The sequence below is a fragment of the Pseudorca crassidens genome, chromosome 18, assembly GCF_039906515.1.
Source record: "Pseudorca crassidens isolate mPseCra1 chromosome 18, mPseCra1.hap1, whole genome shotgun sequence".
Taxonomy (NCBI): domain Eukaryota; kingdom Metazoa; phylum Chordata; class Mammalia; order Artiodactyla; family Delphinidae; genus Pseudorca; species Pseudorca crassidens.
Window position 1 is genome coordinate 59,127,191 of NC_090313.1, and position 18,044 is coordinate 59,145,234.

The window sequence follows — 18,044 nt, forward strand, 5'->3', positions numbered from 1 at the left end:
CTGAGGGTGCGGGTTCAGTCCCTGGTCCGGGAACTAAGATCTCGAAAGCCACACGACGCAGCCAAAAAATGAAAACTAAAATAAAATAGATGGACTGCAAGCTTTACAGCAGTCTAGGCAGCTTGTTGGTGACCGTTTCTGAAGGCGTTACGTTTTCCACTAATTTGATTTCAGGAAATAGTAATGAAAATATTTACATAACTACAATTAGACATAACGCATTAGATGACTTTATCAACAATACCAGGGATACAGCCTCCTTAAATCCTTTTTGTAATAAGGCAAGGGACTAACTAATTAAAGAAAATCAAAATCAGGTGTGAGTTATTGGTCACACCCTCTGAAGATATTCCTTTCCTTCCCTCATTCTTTTTCTTTCCCCCATTATTTAAGCAGCATTCACTGTGCTTCTGCCTTGCACCAGTTGGTGTGCTATATGCTTAGAATCCAAAAGTGAGTCAGGCAAGGACCCCGCCTTCAGCTTTCAGTCTAACAGGAGATTCTGACAACATCAACATTGCATGCAGCAGGGTGTTGGGTGCACTACAGTTACACGCGGTGTGAATAGAAGGACCAGGCCCTTTTGCCCTGAGTTTACCCTGTGCTGGGGTAGAATTGCTAGAGAAGAATATCCGCACTCCTGTTAACCTCTTAAAGCTGTATCAGGGCTGTGGAAAGGCGGTTCCTGCATTTTGTTTTCTCACGTTAGCCTGGCAGTAACAGTTCTCTGTAGAATTAGAGGGTAATGCATGTGCTCCCTAAACCAAAATAAGGTACCAGTTTTTTAGTGAGAAGTCCCTTTTTATTCTTAAAAATGCAGAGCTACATCAAACATTTTTATGTTGGAATATTGGTCATGTGAATTCCATGGCAGTTGTGAAGTTCACTTGTAAGTTCCTGTGTAACAGAGTGTGAGGGACATCACACAGCCATCCTTTGGCCAGCACGTCTGTGTACCTTAGGGTTTGGCTGGTTGGAAATAATAGGGCTTGGAGTAACTAATTTAAGAAAAGTGCTTACCAATGCTTAGTGCTGCCAGGTACACTGGATACTCATAAATTATGTTAAATCTTTAGAATTAACCATGATATTCTCTCTTTCCTACTTAGTAACCTAGAGGGAGATATGCCATTTTCTTTCCTTTTTAAAAGACTATTTAAAAAAAATTTCTTTTTGACACTTAACGAGCTACTGCATGCAAGACTGGACTCTACTAGATGCTTTTTGTTGATTCTAAAGTGCCTAAGAACCAATCCTGATAAATTTAAACTAGCATTGTAGTAATAGTTATATTACAGTTTTTTTTCTTTTAATGATCACTAAACAACAAATTGAATTTTTTTTTTTTTTTTAAGTCTGCATTTGTGGAGAAACATGCTAGTTTCTTTCTCACGTTAGTCTTTAATTTCTAGATTCGGATGCAAGCACAAAATAGCTCCCTTCAAGGAGGAATGATAGGCAACTTCATTCACATTTACCAGCAAGAGGGAACAAGAGGACTTTGGAAGGTAAGCTTCAAAAACAGACCCAACTGACTTAGTTCTTCCCATTTTTAAAAAAAGTTATTTTTCCTATTTTTATTATTTTATTTAATCCAAATGGTATAATGGAGTAAAGGAAGAAGAATGACATCTGCCCTTGAAGAGATCTTCTTCCTTAATTTTCTTAATCTGTAAAAGTGAAAATGTCATGATTTTACATAAGGAGTATGTCGTGATTTTAAAGTACCTTTCGAAAAATTCATATATAAGAAATTCTGTGAGGGTTGAATACTTGATTTGTTTGCTTTTTTTCCCCCTAAGTTCTTATGGAGAAGAGGTTATAGGTACATTGGATTTTTTTGATCTGTATGGTTTCATGGCTCTTAAGTGAAGACTGTTAGGCAAGCACTGGTATGGAATGCTATTTCCTAGTATTCTAGGGACTGTCATCTCATAGATTAGACCCTAAAGGCCATCCAGTCCGATCCTCTCCATACATACAAGGAAACCGGAAGCTCTGAGAGGTGACTCGTCCTGGTCAAGGTCGTACAGTTAGTGCCAGAATCAGAATTAGACTTTGGGGTTTCTGACTTCTTACCGTCTGCATTTTTCTACTCTTTCACTCTACATTTCTACCTACCAGCAGGAAAATGTAAAAATTGGCCATAGTTTGTAGGGGAGACATGTCTGACTTGTTATTATTGATATTTTTACCCAGGGTGTGTCCCTTACTGCTCAGAGGGCCGCTATTGTTGTTGGTGTGGAGCTGCCGGTCTACGACCTCACCAAGAAGCATCTTATTCTCTCGGGCTTGATGGGAGACACTGTGTATACCCATTTCCTGTATGTTTATGGATTTTAAAAAAATTAATATTTTAGGTATGCATGAGCTTAGGGTAGAACTTTGCTGCAAATTTATAGACATTTTAAAGAAAGTTTATTATAAAAGTATTATATTCTCATATTTGAAAAATTATAATACGGAAGTAAACCAGGAAAAAGTATGTCCTTACCGCTTTACGTAGGTAGCCATTGTTAACTGTTTGATTATGTACCTTCAGGTGTTTTCTATGCATATGCAAATATGTCTACGAAAGTATATTACATGTGCTTTATTATACAGCTACGATCATGCTTGGCATTCTCTTGCTTTTTATTTTTATATTTTTTTATTTTTCTGCTTTATTGAGGTATAATTGGCAAGTAGAATTGTAAGATACTTAAAGTGCACAATATGGTTAGATACACGTATGCATTATGAAATGATTACCCTCATCGAGTTAATTAACACATCCATCATTTTATGTCTGCGTGAAAACATTTAAATTCTACTCTCGTAGCAAAATTAAATTATATATAATACTGTGTTGTCAACCATAATCACCGTGTTATACATTAGATCCTCAGACCTTATTCATCTCATAACTGACATTTTTGTACGCTTTTACCAACTTCTTCCCAACCCCAAGCTCTGGCAACCACTTTTTGACTCTCTGTTTCTATGACATTTGGCCGTTTCGGAGACTGTTCTGATTCTTATGTGCTAATGACATCTACTGGGTGGAGGCCAGCGAGCTGCTAAACATCTTACAGTGCACAGGACAGACATCCACAACAAAGAGTTCTCTGTTCCAAAATGTTAGTAGTGCTGAAGTTGTGAAACCCTACTCTGTGTTAGTTGATACCAGGGCTGGTCTATGGTAGTCTTGTGACTGAAAGTTTAGTAGAACCCAGGGCCCTGGTGGGCATCACATTACAGTGAGGAAATCTTTTTCTCTGATCTCTAAGAGCAATGTAGTTATGAGATGGCTAAAATTACTCTGATGCCTGTTTGTAGGTGAATAGATAGATGAAATAGATCGTCCTTGGAGGACATTCCTTCCTGTTTCTATGATTCGTTGACATTCCAGAACCTCAAAAGTATTCTTAGCCGAGGCTGGAATTTATAAGCCAGTATAAACAATGCTTTAGATAAGGGCCTCATTCTCATATATTCCATCTTGTTACCTGTTACTTTAACCTAGTTTGGGAGGAGGCTGTTTCTTGCCCTTGATAGTAGGGGCTGCAGCTCAGGGGTATTAAACTTTATTTTTCAAACGGTCTCTTCTTTATAGCTCAAGCTTCACCTGTGGGCTGGCGGGGGCCCTGGCCTCAAACCCTGTTGATGTGGTGAGAACACGTATGATGAATCAGAGAGTCCTTCGAGATGGCAGATGCCCTGGCTACACAGGTTCCCTGGATTGCTTGTTACAGGTGAGCGGGGATGTCCATCTGTACGCTGTTGTGAATGCCTTTCGTGGCTCATTGGCTTCCACGTTGCCTTCTGAAGAGTTTCTTTTCAGGATTTAAAAACACAAGGGTTTAGAGCCTGATGAACCTGTGATTCTGTCATTTGTAATCGTGTGACTTTGGTCAAGGTACAGACTCTACACCTCGGTTTCCTCACAAGTGAAATGAGACAATAAATAATAGCACCTACATCACAGGATTATTATAAAAATCATTGAGATCATACCTACAAAATAGCACAGTGCCTGGAATAATGTTAGGTAGAAACATCATATACATTTATAATAATAAGTATAGACATAATAATAAAACCTTGTTAGTATAATAATAAGGGACACTGGTGAAGTAAGCACATTTATTTAAGTTAGTCTTCAACATTCTAGTGGATTGCTTCAATCCGTGAAACAGGCCCCCAAATATATATTTGTATTTATATTTATTTAACCAACGGAATATCTGAATTTTGAGGGCTAAAATAACTAAGACGAGTGATGCTCTAAAGTCTTGAGATGGTACAGAGTTTTTGCCACACAGGGGCTAATGTTTTAAATACAAAATCTAAATGAATATTTAGAAATGACAGTTCATTTTTCTTATATCTCTGCTCTGCTGTGAAGCGTGAGAAAATAGTCATATTTCCTGTGATTGTAGTAGAACTGTGTCTCCTTCCAGAATGTATCACCTTCCTGTTGAGTCAAACTGGAATGAACATCCTTCATTCAGACATCTCTCAAAGGAACACATGAATCTTAACCTTAATTCTCAGTTTAAATAATTGGGCCTACTCTTCCTGCGTAGATGAAAGTTTGTGACTGTCTCCCCTGCTGGGTTGCCGGCAGCCAAAGATGAGGGACCACGTTTGTGGTTGCTGTTTACCGGCGTGATGCTGGCGCATCCCTAGACTTCAAATATTGCTTTAATGAAGCAAAGACACTTAATGTTATCTATCCAACAACATGAAATAGTGGTACTCTGAATTACGTCTTTACTGCCATTGCCTCCTTTTTTTATTTCTGACCTGCTGTAAGCCCACATGGCAAGGAGGCAATAGACTCTAGTTGGAATTAAATCTCATTTCTTATCCAACTGCTGTTTGCTTTGGGTGTGGGATAGTTTGGTACAGAGCCTTTGTCTTCACCTATGCAGAAACCTTTAAAGAAAGAAGAGAGGCAGTGGGCAATGATTTCTTAGATAGTCCTTCCAAATAGAATTTTGTTTTTAAGAAAAATGTATCAGTTCAGTCTGGCTACTAATTATTAATGCATATTTGACATAATTGGAAAGTTGGACGTTAACTTTTTTCCCCCCTCCCTTATAACAGACATGGAAGAATGAAGGGTTTTTTGCTCTATATAAAGGGTTTTGGCCAAATTGGTTGAGACTTGGTCCTTGGAATATTATTGTATCCTTTTCTGTTGGAGTAGATCTGAAAAAAGATACAGCTGAAGAATGTTGTTTATATAAACTGTCATGTTATTAATTAGAATTTAGAAGTAGGTTCTTATTCTGTTCCTCTGATTCAAGAAATAACTATTCAGTTTCTTTTTCAGGAGGTATAAAGTCTCTGCTAGGCACTGTGAAACGTGGCTTAATGGTGGTGATATTGAAAGGCAATGGTAGCAATAAAAACTTTTCTTTAGACTCTGCTCTAGGAGCTGAGAGTGTTTATGATTTCCGAGAGAGGAGAGACAAGGATTTATTTACTTGTTTATTTTTTCAGTCCCTAGCCACCCTTGGGAAGGATGTGGCTTGGCAGCCATGTTCTAGAATGCTTATTTCAGAGAGCGCCTAAGGACAGACAGGAATCAGCCCCAGAATTACTTGGCTGACTAGCACTTTTCCCTCTATGCCAAAGTGGGAGGCAGGAAGGAAGAGACAGTTCATTAGAAATGAAAGGACAGAATTATAAAGCAGGGGATGTCAGTTTGCACCATCCTTGTTTATCTGCGCCTCCCTCCCAGGCAAGCTTGCCTACCGGCAGCCCTAGAGGAGAACTCCCCGAGGTTGCTCTTTCTCTTTCTCACAGAATTTACTGTTCTGTGAAGTCTTCCTAAAAGTCAGAAAAGCTAGCAGTGTGGATGTAATCTTAGAAGCTTTTGGAGCTGATGCAGGGGATTTATGTGTCTCCGTTGTGGTCTGTCTCTTCCAAGCTGATCTTGGGAAGGTTAATGGGGAGATCTCTTGGGGTGGTTGAGGGTGGAGCCCCTCATGTTTAATCATGTCCATGGCATGTGGTCTGCCCAGAAATATTTGTTAGGAGGTGTGCTATTCGTGGGTCTGTTTTGATGCGTTAGGGTTAAGATGGCATAAAATGTCAGCCTTAACTAATACCTGCAGTTCTTTGTGACATATGAGCAGTTGAAGAAATTGGATTTGTGACAAGTCAAGACTGCATGAGACATCCCGCTGAAAATGCTCACGTCTGAAATAGCGAAGCTTCCTGTCTTTCCCACTGCTTCTCACTGCTTGGCCCGCCACAGATTCTGAGGTGTGAGCAACAGGTGAAGACTGGGTTAGCTCGGATTGCTGTGTCCTGGCATTGGATGCTCTGCACCAGATGTTTAATGGCATAGACTGTAACATCCAGACACTAGTCCTTACCATTCAAGTGCCCTTCGACATCAAAGATAACATGAAATGCATGTTTCTTGCTAAAGAAAACTTGCATGAAGATCAGGAACTGTGGACTGATTCCCTCAGGGGAGAATAACTCCTGATGCATCTCAGCTCATAGCTGAGACTCCCAGACTGTTCGAAAGAAGCTCTTCGGAACCATGGAATGAATAGAGCCTCCAAGAGGGTGTTATTGTTCCTGAACTTCTGGGGGGGCTTTGGCTTCGTGTCTGCTGAAGAAATTCACACATGGAGGCCTGGTATACCCCAGGTATAAACAGTGCAGGATATAGATCCCTGGAATATTGCACTGCTTTCTAATTTCCAATTTTGGCAGGACCTTTCACTTATAATAAGTGATTTTTAAGCCTTTGACCACTTGACCTTTGTGAGGAATTGTTACAAAGCATTAATATCTAAACTCATGATGGTGTGATAGGTTGGCTTGGAAGGTGGCAAAGTCTGTGCTGGTGGGAGGTGTTATTAATCTACTTGGGTTCTGTCTTAAGTAATGTTTGTAATTTGCTCTGTGATTTTAGCAAAGTTTCTATTTCCCAATCTGTAAAATGGGGATAATAACATCTATTGATATTGAGGGTCAGGTGAAGAAGATAGTAGCTGCTACTACTTGACTTGTAGGATTAGTGTGTTTACATCATGCTGTCATACAGCCATCATCCCAGAATAAATGGTCCGTGTGTATGGAAGAGAGTCATTTTATCATGGGCTTCTCCTGAGTGAGATCGTTTGTTAAAAGCCTTGTGCAAGAAAGAGGTTAAGGTTTTATTACATTTTCTGTAGCAAAATGTTGCAAGTGAATCAAAGAGTTGATTTTTTTTCCCAGATTTCCCGGGTTTTACTTTAGTTCTGGTCACATTTGTCAAAATACTTCCTGTCTTGGACTTCCTAATCAGTTTGGAATGAAAATACTTGCTTGAAATTCGAAAGGTGTTTTTTTGTGTGTGTGCCTGTTTATCTGGAGTCTGATAAGAGGTATATAATGTCTTCCTTCTTCTAAAGACAGGATATCATTCTTCTTTTTCATCTTCATCTTATTCTTTTCAAAATAAAAAGTGATTCTCAGAGCCCCACGATCTTTACCCTTCTAGAAGACAGCCCCAGGAAAGGGACGATATTGAATATTTACTTGGGTACCTTCGGTTCCACCCTTTGAGAGTAACATTAAATACATACTCCCTGTGGCCTCCAGGACAGACACCTCTGCAGTATATGCAGGTTCCCAGTGGGTCCAGCCCCTGGGCTGCTTCCTCCCTTGAAGCAGGATGGAAGGCACGCATGTTTTTCTTGGGGATTGGGCAGTTTTGCTCCCAGTCACCTTGACCTTGCCTTCTTTGAAAAAGATTTTGTGAAGCAGAATTTTAGTTCCAAAAGTAAGAGCTAAGTCAAGAAAGGAGGAGGTCAGAAGGGCGGGTAGGTGTTGATTGCTTCAAGGCTCAGATGGAAGCCCAGTTCTCCCTGACCAGTTCTGGACATGACTCTGGAGAGCTGAGCCCGTTCAGGCCTCGCCCCTCGTACTGAACCATATCTTCAGAGAGCAGATTATTCTTCTTCTTACTAAAACATTCCATTGATATGGTAAGGGCTTTCTATAGAAAGCCTTTTTCACTTTTGAAATCCTTGAGTTTAAAGGATGACTTTTTATGAGCCACTCTTTTTTTTTTTTTAATGTAGAAAACATGTTAAGTGTACATATAATTCCTAAAACAGTAGAAGCAAGTTCATTTTGAAGACAATGTAAAGATTGAATGTCATGCAATATTGATTATATCACTTTATTCAAAAATGTACATGTTCATACCAGGATGAAAGGAAAGCCAAACCTCACTGTAAAAGGTAAGTGTGTGTTTGTTTGTTTTTTTATAAATTTATTAATTTTATTTATTTAGTTTTGGCTGTGTTGAGTCTTCGTTGCTGCGCGCGGGCTTTCTCTAGTTGTGGTGAGCGGGGCCTACTGTTCATTGTGGTGCTCAGGCTTTTCATTGCGGCAGCTTCTCTTGTTGTGGAGCACGGGCTCTAGGTGTGCGGGCTTCAATAGTTGTGGCACGCGGGCTCAGTAGTTGTAGCTCGCGGGCTCTAGAGCTCAGGCTCAGTAGTTGTGGCGCACGGGCTTAGTTGCTCCGCAGCATGTGGGATCTTCCCGGACCAGGGCTCGAACCCGTGTCCCCTGCATTGGCAGGCGGATTCTTAACCACTGCACCACCAGGGAAGCCTAGTAAGCATGTATTTAAGACGAAAATATAGTATTTCTTCAGTGCAGGTTTATTAAATACCTTATAGAACAGAGTCTTAACTTGTTTTGATTTTTTTTCTGCTTCTTGAAAGAGTAATGCAGTTGTTGAAGCTTCTAACCAAGAAAGAAACTTGAAGAACTGGGAGACTTGGTCCCCTTGTTTCCAGGGCCGTGACTACAAGTCATCCATCCCCTTGGGTATCGCTACATGTGGCAAAGGGATTTTTAGCTTTGAAAACCAAAATGACGAAAGTGGATTTTTTTGTTTGCTTGTGGGTTTGTGTAATCATTGATGCTAAGTGTTGGCGGATTGTTATATAAAAAATGGCTTCTTTTCTCCGTATTTATTCATGTACTAGAAATAGTGTATATTATATAAAGGCTATAAAAGTTTTCATAAGCCTTTATATTTTGAGCTCTTTATATAAACATTGTTGGAATATGTGGCATAAACTGGTTTCAGTATTTAATAAACTGGAGTGATATATAATAGTAAAAAATGCTCCGTGGTTATTTCAGATGAATAGAAACGTTTAAACAGAGATAAGTGGCAAAGCGTCCAGGAGGCTGGAGTAGAAATAGCATTCGTGAAAGTGGCCACAGACATTTCTCTCTGCTTAGAGAAGTTGTTGGGATCATCTTACTAATTGCCTAGAGACCTGTGTGGCCTCCCAGTCTATGAAACACTGCACCTCAGTAGAGGCCAGTGAATTCGGTTCGTGGGCTTGCTGGGCAAGGCACCTTGGAGATTCAGAACACCAGTGGTACGCCATCAGTGCCTTGAAATTTCAGGACCCCTCAGTCCTTCTTCTAGCATCTGGTGTTGGCTAGAGGCGGAGCCGGGATCCTTGGTTAATTGTGGGCCAGGCGGAGATACCTCTGGTTGGTATAAAACAGCCAGTGAATGAAATGCAAACCTGGTTCATTATTTTTTTATTTGAAAATGTTTTCAAGGTGCCTGTCTTAATATTTGAGTTAAAACACAGTGGTCTATTGAAAAAACAGAATTGGCAAAAAGAGGGAGCCTTAAATGCCTGGAGAACTCATGTCCCACTGGATCAGGGCACCTGTTAGAAGCATTAAGCATGAAATCCAGGCTACTTTTTTTTTTTTTTTTGGCCACGTTGGGTCTTTGCTGCTTCGCATGGGCTTTCTCTAGTTGCGGCGAGCGGGGGCTACTCATTGAGGTGCGTGGGCTTCTCATTGCGGTGGCTTCTCTTGTTGCGGAGCATGGGCTCTAGGTGCGTGGGCTTCAGTAGTTGTGGCACGCGGGCTCAGTAGTTGTGGCTCGAGGGCTGTAGAGCGCAGGTTCAGTAGTTGTGGTGCACAGGCTTAGTTGCTCTGTAGCATGTGGGATCTTCCCGGACCAGGGATCGAACCCGTGTCCCCTGCGTTGGCAGGCAGATTCTTAACCATTGCGCCCCCAGGGAAGTCCCAGGCTATTTAATTTTAAATGGACAGCTGAGAAAAACTGATGGTAAAGTTTTGATAGATTACAAGTATCTCCAGCCTGCAGCAAAGCATGGGAATATAAGACAAAGGCATGGATAAATCTGTTTATTGAAAGCTTGATGCAAATCATGTAACCAAGAGCAAAAAACTGGAAACTTCCTATGTCTATATGTCCCTTGCTGAAATAATAATCTATACAGTGGCTTATCACATGGCTCTTGAGAAGAATGAGTTACGTCTCAGCCTGCTGACCTGGGAAGATGTCCATGATATGCTATTACGTAGGAAAAAGTTGAGATGCAAACTTCTTGGTGTATCATGAACGCATCTCTTAGGGAAAAAAAAGCATAAACTTATGTAAGGAGGGAATGGATATAAAGGTTGTGTATTAAGGTTCTCCAGGGAAAAACAGATCAATGGGCTGAGCGTGTGTGCCCACACATGATTCATTTTACGGAATAGACTTATGTGATTGTGGAGGCTGGCAAGTCTAAAATCTGTAGGGCAGTTGGGCCAGCAGACTGGAGACTCAGGCAGGTGTTTGTCTTTGTTGTTTTTTGGGCTGTGCCGCATGGCTGGTGGGACTTTTAGTCCCCCCACCCACCCACCCCGCAACCAGGGAGCGAACCCAGGCCACGGTAGTGAAAGTTCTGACAACTGGACCGCCAGGGAATTCCCTCTCTTTTAGTCTTGAGTCAGAATTCCTTCTCTGGGAAATCAGTTTTTCCCTCCTAAGATCTTTAACTGATTGAATGAGGCACACGCACATTATGGAGTGAAATCTTAAAGTCAGCTGATGGTAGATGTTATTCAGGGCTACCAATACCTTCATGGCAACACCTAGACCTGTGTTTGCCATACAACTGGGCACTGTGGCCGGGTCAGATTGACACAAAATTTTGCCATCACAGGATAGAAAATTATTAATATTTTCTTTATGCATAATTGTATTGGTTGGTTTGAAAACTGATATTCTGCTGTTGAAAACAAAATCTTAAAAAGGACTAGCTTGGAATATAGATGTCCAAGTTACATCTAAGTGAAGGGAATTGGGGGGAAAGTGAGAGTTGCAGTATATATAATATTCTACTTATATTTTAAGTATACTGTGTTTCTAAAAGTATACTAAATGTCAAACATAAAATTGAGCTGAAAGTTTAAATGGGAAACTTTTGCTGTTTATTTCAGTTTTTAACTACTTCTTTAGTTCCTCAATGAACTTAATACTTCTATAATTAAAAAGTTTTTTAACTTTTTTTTTTTTGGACAGTGAGGAGAAACCTCTAGAAGAGTGGTGTATCATGTGGAATACATACTGAGCCTCCGAACTCCTGGAGTATTTTATATAATTATTAGTCTCCCTCTTACATACTGATTTTCAAATTATATTTGTTTTCATTGCATCATGTGGTAGAGTGACAACTACATTTTCATTTAAGAGGTTTTGCTTCATCAATTATAATCTTGCAAATATATTTCTGAAACACCCCACAATTCTTTACGGAAAGAGAAGCTGACTAAATATAAGCTATTACTTCTGTCCACTGAATGTATGTGTGAGAGTTCCAATGATTCTAGACTTAAAAGGAGTCTGCATCTTACAGTTAATGCCTGGGTTACGAACATCCAAAAACTGTTTTATCTTGAATTGCATCACTATTTAACCTCTTTTTTTGGCCTGTGCAGCATGCGGAATCTTAGTTCCCCGACCAGGGATCGAACCCGTGCCCCCCCGCAGTGGAAGTGCAGAGTCCTAACCACTGGACCGCCAGGGAATTCCTTCATCACTTTTTTAATTTGCTGCACTGCTTTGTGCTTTTTTAGCATAATAATTTGCGCAGAGTAGATAATACCAAAAATACTTGCCGTGTTACATGGAAGCAACTTACTAAGATTTGCTCATTACTTCTGGGATTCTTATGTAATAAATGTGATCTTAAGGTCACCAAGGAGTCTGAGAATTGGGTTGAGATCACTGCATGTAGTATTTCCTACTGACTGCTTTATTTACCCAGTTTCTCTTATGACACTCAAAATCTCTGTCAGCTAGTGTTCAGTTCAGGCTGATATTAATTTTTTTTAAATTGTGGTAAGATATTCATTTAAAAATTTACCATTTTAGGGCTTCCCTGGTGGCGCAGCGGTTGAGAGTCCGCCTGCCGATGCAGGGGACACGGGTTCATGCCCCGGTCCGGGAAGATCCCATATGCCACGGAGCGGCTGGGCCCGTGAGCCATGGCCGCTGAGCCTGCCCGTCTGGAGCCTGTGCTCCGCAACGGGAGAGGCCACAACAGTGAGAGGCCCGCGTACAGCAAAAAAAAAAAAAAAAAAATTTACCATTTTAACCATTTTTAAGTGTACAGTTTTGTGACATTAAGTGCACCACCGTCCATCCCCATAACTTTTCATCTTGTGGGACCGAACTCTATATTCATTAAATAAGAAGTCCCCGTTTTCTCTCCTCCTCCCAGCCCCTGGCAACTCCCATTCTACTTTCAGTCTCTAGGATGTCCTCAGGGTTCATCCATGTTTTAGCGTATTGCAGAATTTCCTTTTATTTAAGGCTGAATAATAATTCTGTTATACCTTTATGCCACAGTTTGCTTATTCATTCATCCGTTGGTGGACACTTGGGCTGTTTGCATGTTTTAGCTGTTGTAAATAATGCTGCTGTAAATATGAGTGTATGAATATCTCTTTGAGACTCTGCTTTCAGTCCTTTTGATCATATACCCAGAAGTGGAATTGCTGGGTCATACAGTAATTCTATTTTTAATTTTTTGAGGAGCTGCATACTGTTTTCCACACCGATTGTACTGGTTTACATTCTCACCAGTGGTGCGTAAGGGTTCCACTTCCTCTACATCCTTGCTAACACTTGTTTGCTATTTGATAGTAACCATCCTAAAGGATGTGAGGTGGTATCGCATTGTAGTTCTGATTTGCATTTCCCTAATAATTAGTGATGTTGAGCATCTTTTGCTGTTCTTATTGGCCATTTGTGTATCTTCTATGCAGAAATGTCTACTCAAGTTCTTCACTTGTTATTTTAAATTTATTAATCCCTCTAGTCATTTCCTTTTTTTTAATATTTCTTTTTTTTTTGGCTGCGTTGGGTCTTAGTTGCGGCAGGCAGGATCTTCGTTGTGGTGCTTGGGCTCCTCGTTGCAGCACGTGGGCTTCTCTCTAGTTGTGGCGCACGGGATCCAGAGCGTGTGGGCTCTCTTGTGGCCCATGTGCTCAGTAGTTGTGGCACTCGGGCTTAGTTTTCCTGAGGCATGTGGGATCTTAGCTCCCCAACCAGGGATCGAACCCACATACCCTGCATTGGAAGGTGGACTCTTAACGCCTGGACCACCAGGGAAGTCCTGTTAGGAGATTTTTAAATTACTGATTCAATCTCCTTACTAGTAATAGGTCTATTCAGATTTTCTATTTCTTCCTGACTTAGTCTTGGTAGGTTTTCTGTTTCTAGGAATTTGTCCATTTCATCTAGATTATCCAATTTGCTGATGTACCATTATTCATAGTAGTCTCTTATAATCATTTTTATTTCTGTAGAATTGGTAGTAATGTCCCTATTTTCATTTTTGATTTTAGTAATTTTAGTCCTCTGTTTCTTTTCTTAGTCCATCTAGCTAAAGGTTTGTGAATTTCGTTAATCTTTTCAGAGAACCAAGTTTTGGTTTCATTTATTTTCTCCATTCTCTATTTAATCTATCTCTGCTCTAATCTTTATTATTTCCTTCATTCTGCTAGCTTTGGATTTAGTTCGTTCTTCTTTTTCTAGGTGCTTAAGTTGTAAAGTTGTGTTTCACTTTCATTTATCTCTAAGAATTTCTAATTTCCCTTGTGCCTTCTTTGGTACGTTGGTTGTTTAAGAGGCAAGGCTAGGAAATCAAGTCACCAGAGCCTAGTGCAAGTTGCAGTTGTGGAGGAGGGGCCATTGGGCTGGAACTGGGATCATAGAAGGACACAGCTATGGCCAGTGACACAGCAGAGAAACAGGGAGAGCATGAAAAAATACCCTGTTCTCTCTCCCTCTCCAATTTCCTGCCGCTATTTTCACTGAATAATCCAACTGGAAAATAGAAAGTAAAGAGACCTGAGTAATCCAATCCACATTCAAGGAGCCATCACCCCAAAGCATAGAGCAGGGTGTAGATGTAGTAACTCTGGGGGGGTAATGGAGACTCACCACCTTGACCATGGTCATAGATCCAAGACTTCCAGCCCTGGTAGTACAGAGGTACTGTTTGAAGTCTGAGTGGTCAGATTTTCTTTCCCTCCCAGTTATTTTCCAGTGACACTCCTAACTGGAGGTGGCACACTGCAGCAGTCCACTCCTGGTTGGTACCTATATATTGTTCAGAACCATCTATAAACCAGGCTAAGTTTTTTCCTCCTCTGTCAGCTGGCCATAGGGAAATCCCAGTGATGCCATAGGTGTGGTTTGAGGGCAAGGCAGTAATGCAGGAGAACTACCTGCCGTGGGAGCCTGAGCCCCGTACTCATGCCTTTAGGAACGGCTCATGCTTGATGCTGTCTGTCTATCCCACACCACTTCCATTTGCTGCCAGACACCCTGACCCCTCTCTGGGCATTTTATTTCAATTCAAGTAAACCTCAAGCCCTGTGGATTTTATCTTAATATCTCTTCTGTTCATCTTCCTTGCACCATCTCCATTAACACTCCTGAGTTCAGGCCTTCTAGATGCTGAAACAGCCTCCACTCTATGTCCACACCTCTGGTCTGGCCTGTCAATACACACGTCATCCTATCAAGGACCTTTCTGCAGCCAATCTGACAGTGTCCTCTCTACCCAGTCTCCTCAGTGTAGAGGCCAGCCTCCTTAGCATGGCGCCCAGGGGTTTCCTGGTCTCGTCACTACTCACTTCTTTGGCTTCCTGTCTCATCACCTTTCCACCTGCAACTCCAAATTCCAGCCATATTGTAAAATTTTTGACTTCCTAAAAATGTGGTATATTCTCAATTCTAGGCCTTAGCTCACCTGTTTCCCTCTAGCTTAAAAGGGTTTCTCCTTCTTTGTCCTATTTTCCTTCAGATGCCAATTCATTCAAAATACATTTATTGAGCATTGACTATATGCCAGACACTGTGCTTAGAGGTCCCTTCCTCTAGGACACCTACCCTGATCTTCCAAGAATGGATTCAATGTTTTTCTTCTGTGCTTTCTGTAATATGTAATTATGCTTATTCCAGTGGGACTGCACCTCAAATCGTAATATACTTTCCAGCATTTGTCGGCTTGTCTTACTAGATTGTAAGCTTCTTGAAGGCACGAAATGTTCTTATTTAGTTTTGAAGACTCAGACCAGCACACCACATGGCACCTAGTAAGTACACACCAAAGATTTCGATAAGTGGATGAGCTAATGAATAAATGGGTAATTGGTTATGTTTTGATATCCCTAATGCTATGTTGGCTACATTGCCAACAACATAAAAATATATAGGAATAATTAATATATGCCATCATTATAAGTAACACATACTCATTTAAAAATATATAAAAACAAAAATACCAGTAAAATTTAAACAATTTAAAATCACTGTCTTAGTAGGCCATGAAACAAATTTACCATAGTTCTGTATGTAAATTGCTTATGTTTGTTAGTAGCCTATGATGAACAGCTTTCTGCATAAAGCTTTTTTATTTTTTTTAACTTAATTTATTTTGTGTGTGTGTGTGTGTGTACTCATGATTTATTGAGGGTGGGAAGGAAGGAAGGGAGGAAGGGAGGGAAGAAAGCAAGATAGGGATGGAGAAGTTGCTGCACGGGAATGTGGTGTTAAGTTCTGCTTTCAACCTGATCTGGAGGGGAGCTCTGGAGGGTAAGCTGAACTGCAGAGTCTGAAGCTTTTTAAAAAAAATATTTAAGGTCTTCCCTGGTGGCGCAGTGGTTGAGAGTCCGCCTGCCGATGCAGGGAACACGGGCTCGTGCCCCGGTCCGGGAAGATCCCACATGCCGCGGAGCGGCTGGGCCCGTGAGCCATGGCCGCTGAGCCTGCGCGTCCGGAGCCTGTGCTCTGCAACGGGAGAGGCCACAACAGTGAGAGGCCCGCGTACCACCACCAAAAAAAAAAAAAAAAAAAAAATATATATATATATATTTAAGATTATCATTTTTGAAAGAATCCCAAAGAAGAAGTAAAAAAATGAATATTATAAAGCTAATGATGTTTCCAAAGATGTTTTACCAATGTTGCCAGTGTTTATTTTTATCACCGTAATGTAATAATGCTTTTTATTCCATTTCTTTTCATTTTCTTACTAGCAAAAATGCAGTTCAAAGCTTTTTGAGGTTGAAATCTTGACAGGTAATTATGCCTTTCTTCAAAATATGCCTTGATTCAAAATATCCTAAATTGTAAGCTGAGGGACCATTTGTCTGATCTAAGGAAGCAATTCTTCTGTTACGAAATAGAGCCCAACGTACTATTTAAATAAATTGTCAAGATTTAAAGTGATTTATGCAGTTCACTGATGTGTGAATGAGAAATTGATACAGTAAGTAAGCAAGGAAGTAATTTGAAAAGGGAAACATCTTCAAATACTTGATGAAACTATAAAAACCAACACCAGGAGCAGTGATTCTGGTAATAAGTTGGAGGATCGGACATGAAGAAATTCAGCAATTTCAAATTAACATGCTCTGAAAATTCAGGAGGGAGTTGCAGACATGCAGGTGGCATAAGAATTTTTCTCTTTTAAATCATTTCATTTTGGGACTTCATTGTAAGCAATGAAGTGAAATGGAGCATGATGGGAGAAGCCTGATGTTTTATCTTTCCTCCTCATCGATGCTATGATTTAGTGTTTTGGCGCTTGAACTACTCCTGCCTTATAGTAGAACAGAACCTGTCAAAGCTTCAAGCCTTTTCCTCTTAGAGGCATTCCTTCAAGCCTGTAATGCTCACCCTCGGGGCTCATGCTTGCTAAAATGCCCTATTACAGAAAAGCACTAATGGGTTTAAATGTCCATCTTCATGTGACTCCCTTACATAATATTAGTGTAAAGGAGAAAGAGAAAGTCTTGTCAGGAATCCTGGTTCCGATGACATGTCTGCCCTTTACTAACCATTATCCTGAAAAGGTCACAAACCTTCCTGGGATTCAGTTCTTCACTCATTAAATAAAGATAATAGTAATAATATTCACCAACTTCCTCCTGAGTTAAAATTGAGTGAGACTGACTGAGGTGAGACTTGAAGTACGCACTGGAAGGAGGTCTTGGGATCCCGATCTCCATCTCCTCTGCTTTCTCCTTCCATCCCTGACCTGGAACATCATTGCCTCTTGTCCCTTAGGGTATTTTTTCCACAGGCCTATTCTTTTTTTTTTAAATATTTATTATTTATTTGTTTATTTTTGCTGGTCTTAGTTGCGGCACGTGGGGTCTTCATTGTGGCATGCGGGATCTTTTACTTGCAGCATGCGGACTTCTTAGTTGCGGCATGCGTGCGGGATCTAGTTCCCTGACCAGGGATTGAACCCAGGCCCCCTGCACTGGGAGCTCGGAGTCTTACCCACTGGACCACCAGAGAAGTCCCTCACAGGCCTATGCTAAGACATTAATAGATGAAGTCTTAAGAAGCAAAGTTATGGCTCTGGGGACATTTACAGAAGGTAATAGGGAAGTTTCACGACTATCTTTCTATGCCTTTAGGGTAGCAGGATGTAATGTGCGGCATTTCTAAAACCAGAGCCTGTGGACAGTTTTTTAAGTATGTATTTTCATTTCATATACTTAAACATATATATATATATTTTTTTTTTTTTCTGAATCATCGACATGATTGTCTTAGGATTGCCACGTGATTTCACCTTCACCCCACCACCCTCCTGATGTGTGTATTTAGACTATTTTAATTAAGCTATTAAAGAAGAACAGGGATTGATCTATATGCAAATGGTATGTACAAGCCCATTAAA

General features: G+C 40.6%; 1 protein-coding gene across 6 annotated transcripts in view; it reads left to right on the forward strand.

The window, feature by feature from the left end:
• The window catches only part of SLC25A30 (solute carrier family 25 member 30), a 98,361-nt gene extending 81,092 nt beyond the window's left edge, over positions 1 to 17,269 (forward strand). For 3 of the 6 annotated variants that reach the window (XM_067713417.1, XM_067713416.1, XM_067713418.1), the window contains exons 6-10: positions 1,413 to 1,508; positions 2,200 to 2,324; positions 3,596 to 3,734; positions 5,092 to 5,172; positions 6,108 to 7,334. In XM_067713417.1, the coding sequence (XP_067569518.1) occupies positions 1,413 to 1,508; positions 2,200 to 2,324; positions 3,596 to 3,734; positions 5,092 to 5,172; positions 6,108 to 6,149 (483 nt within the window). In that variant the 3' untranslated portion in view covers positions 6,150 to 7,334. Of the gene's footprint in view, positions 1 to 1,412; positions 1,509 to 2,199; positions 2,325 to 3,595; positions 3,735 to 5,091; positions 5,173 to 6,107; positions 7,335 to 8,205; positions 8,242 to 8,726; positions 11,272 to 11,356 lie in introns of those variants that run through there. The other 3 variants (XM_067713420.1, XM_067713421.1, XM_067713419.1) reach the window with 3 other exon arrangements.
• The last annotated feature ends 775 nt before the right edge of the window (positions 17,270 to 18,044 follow it).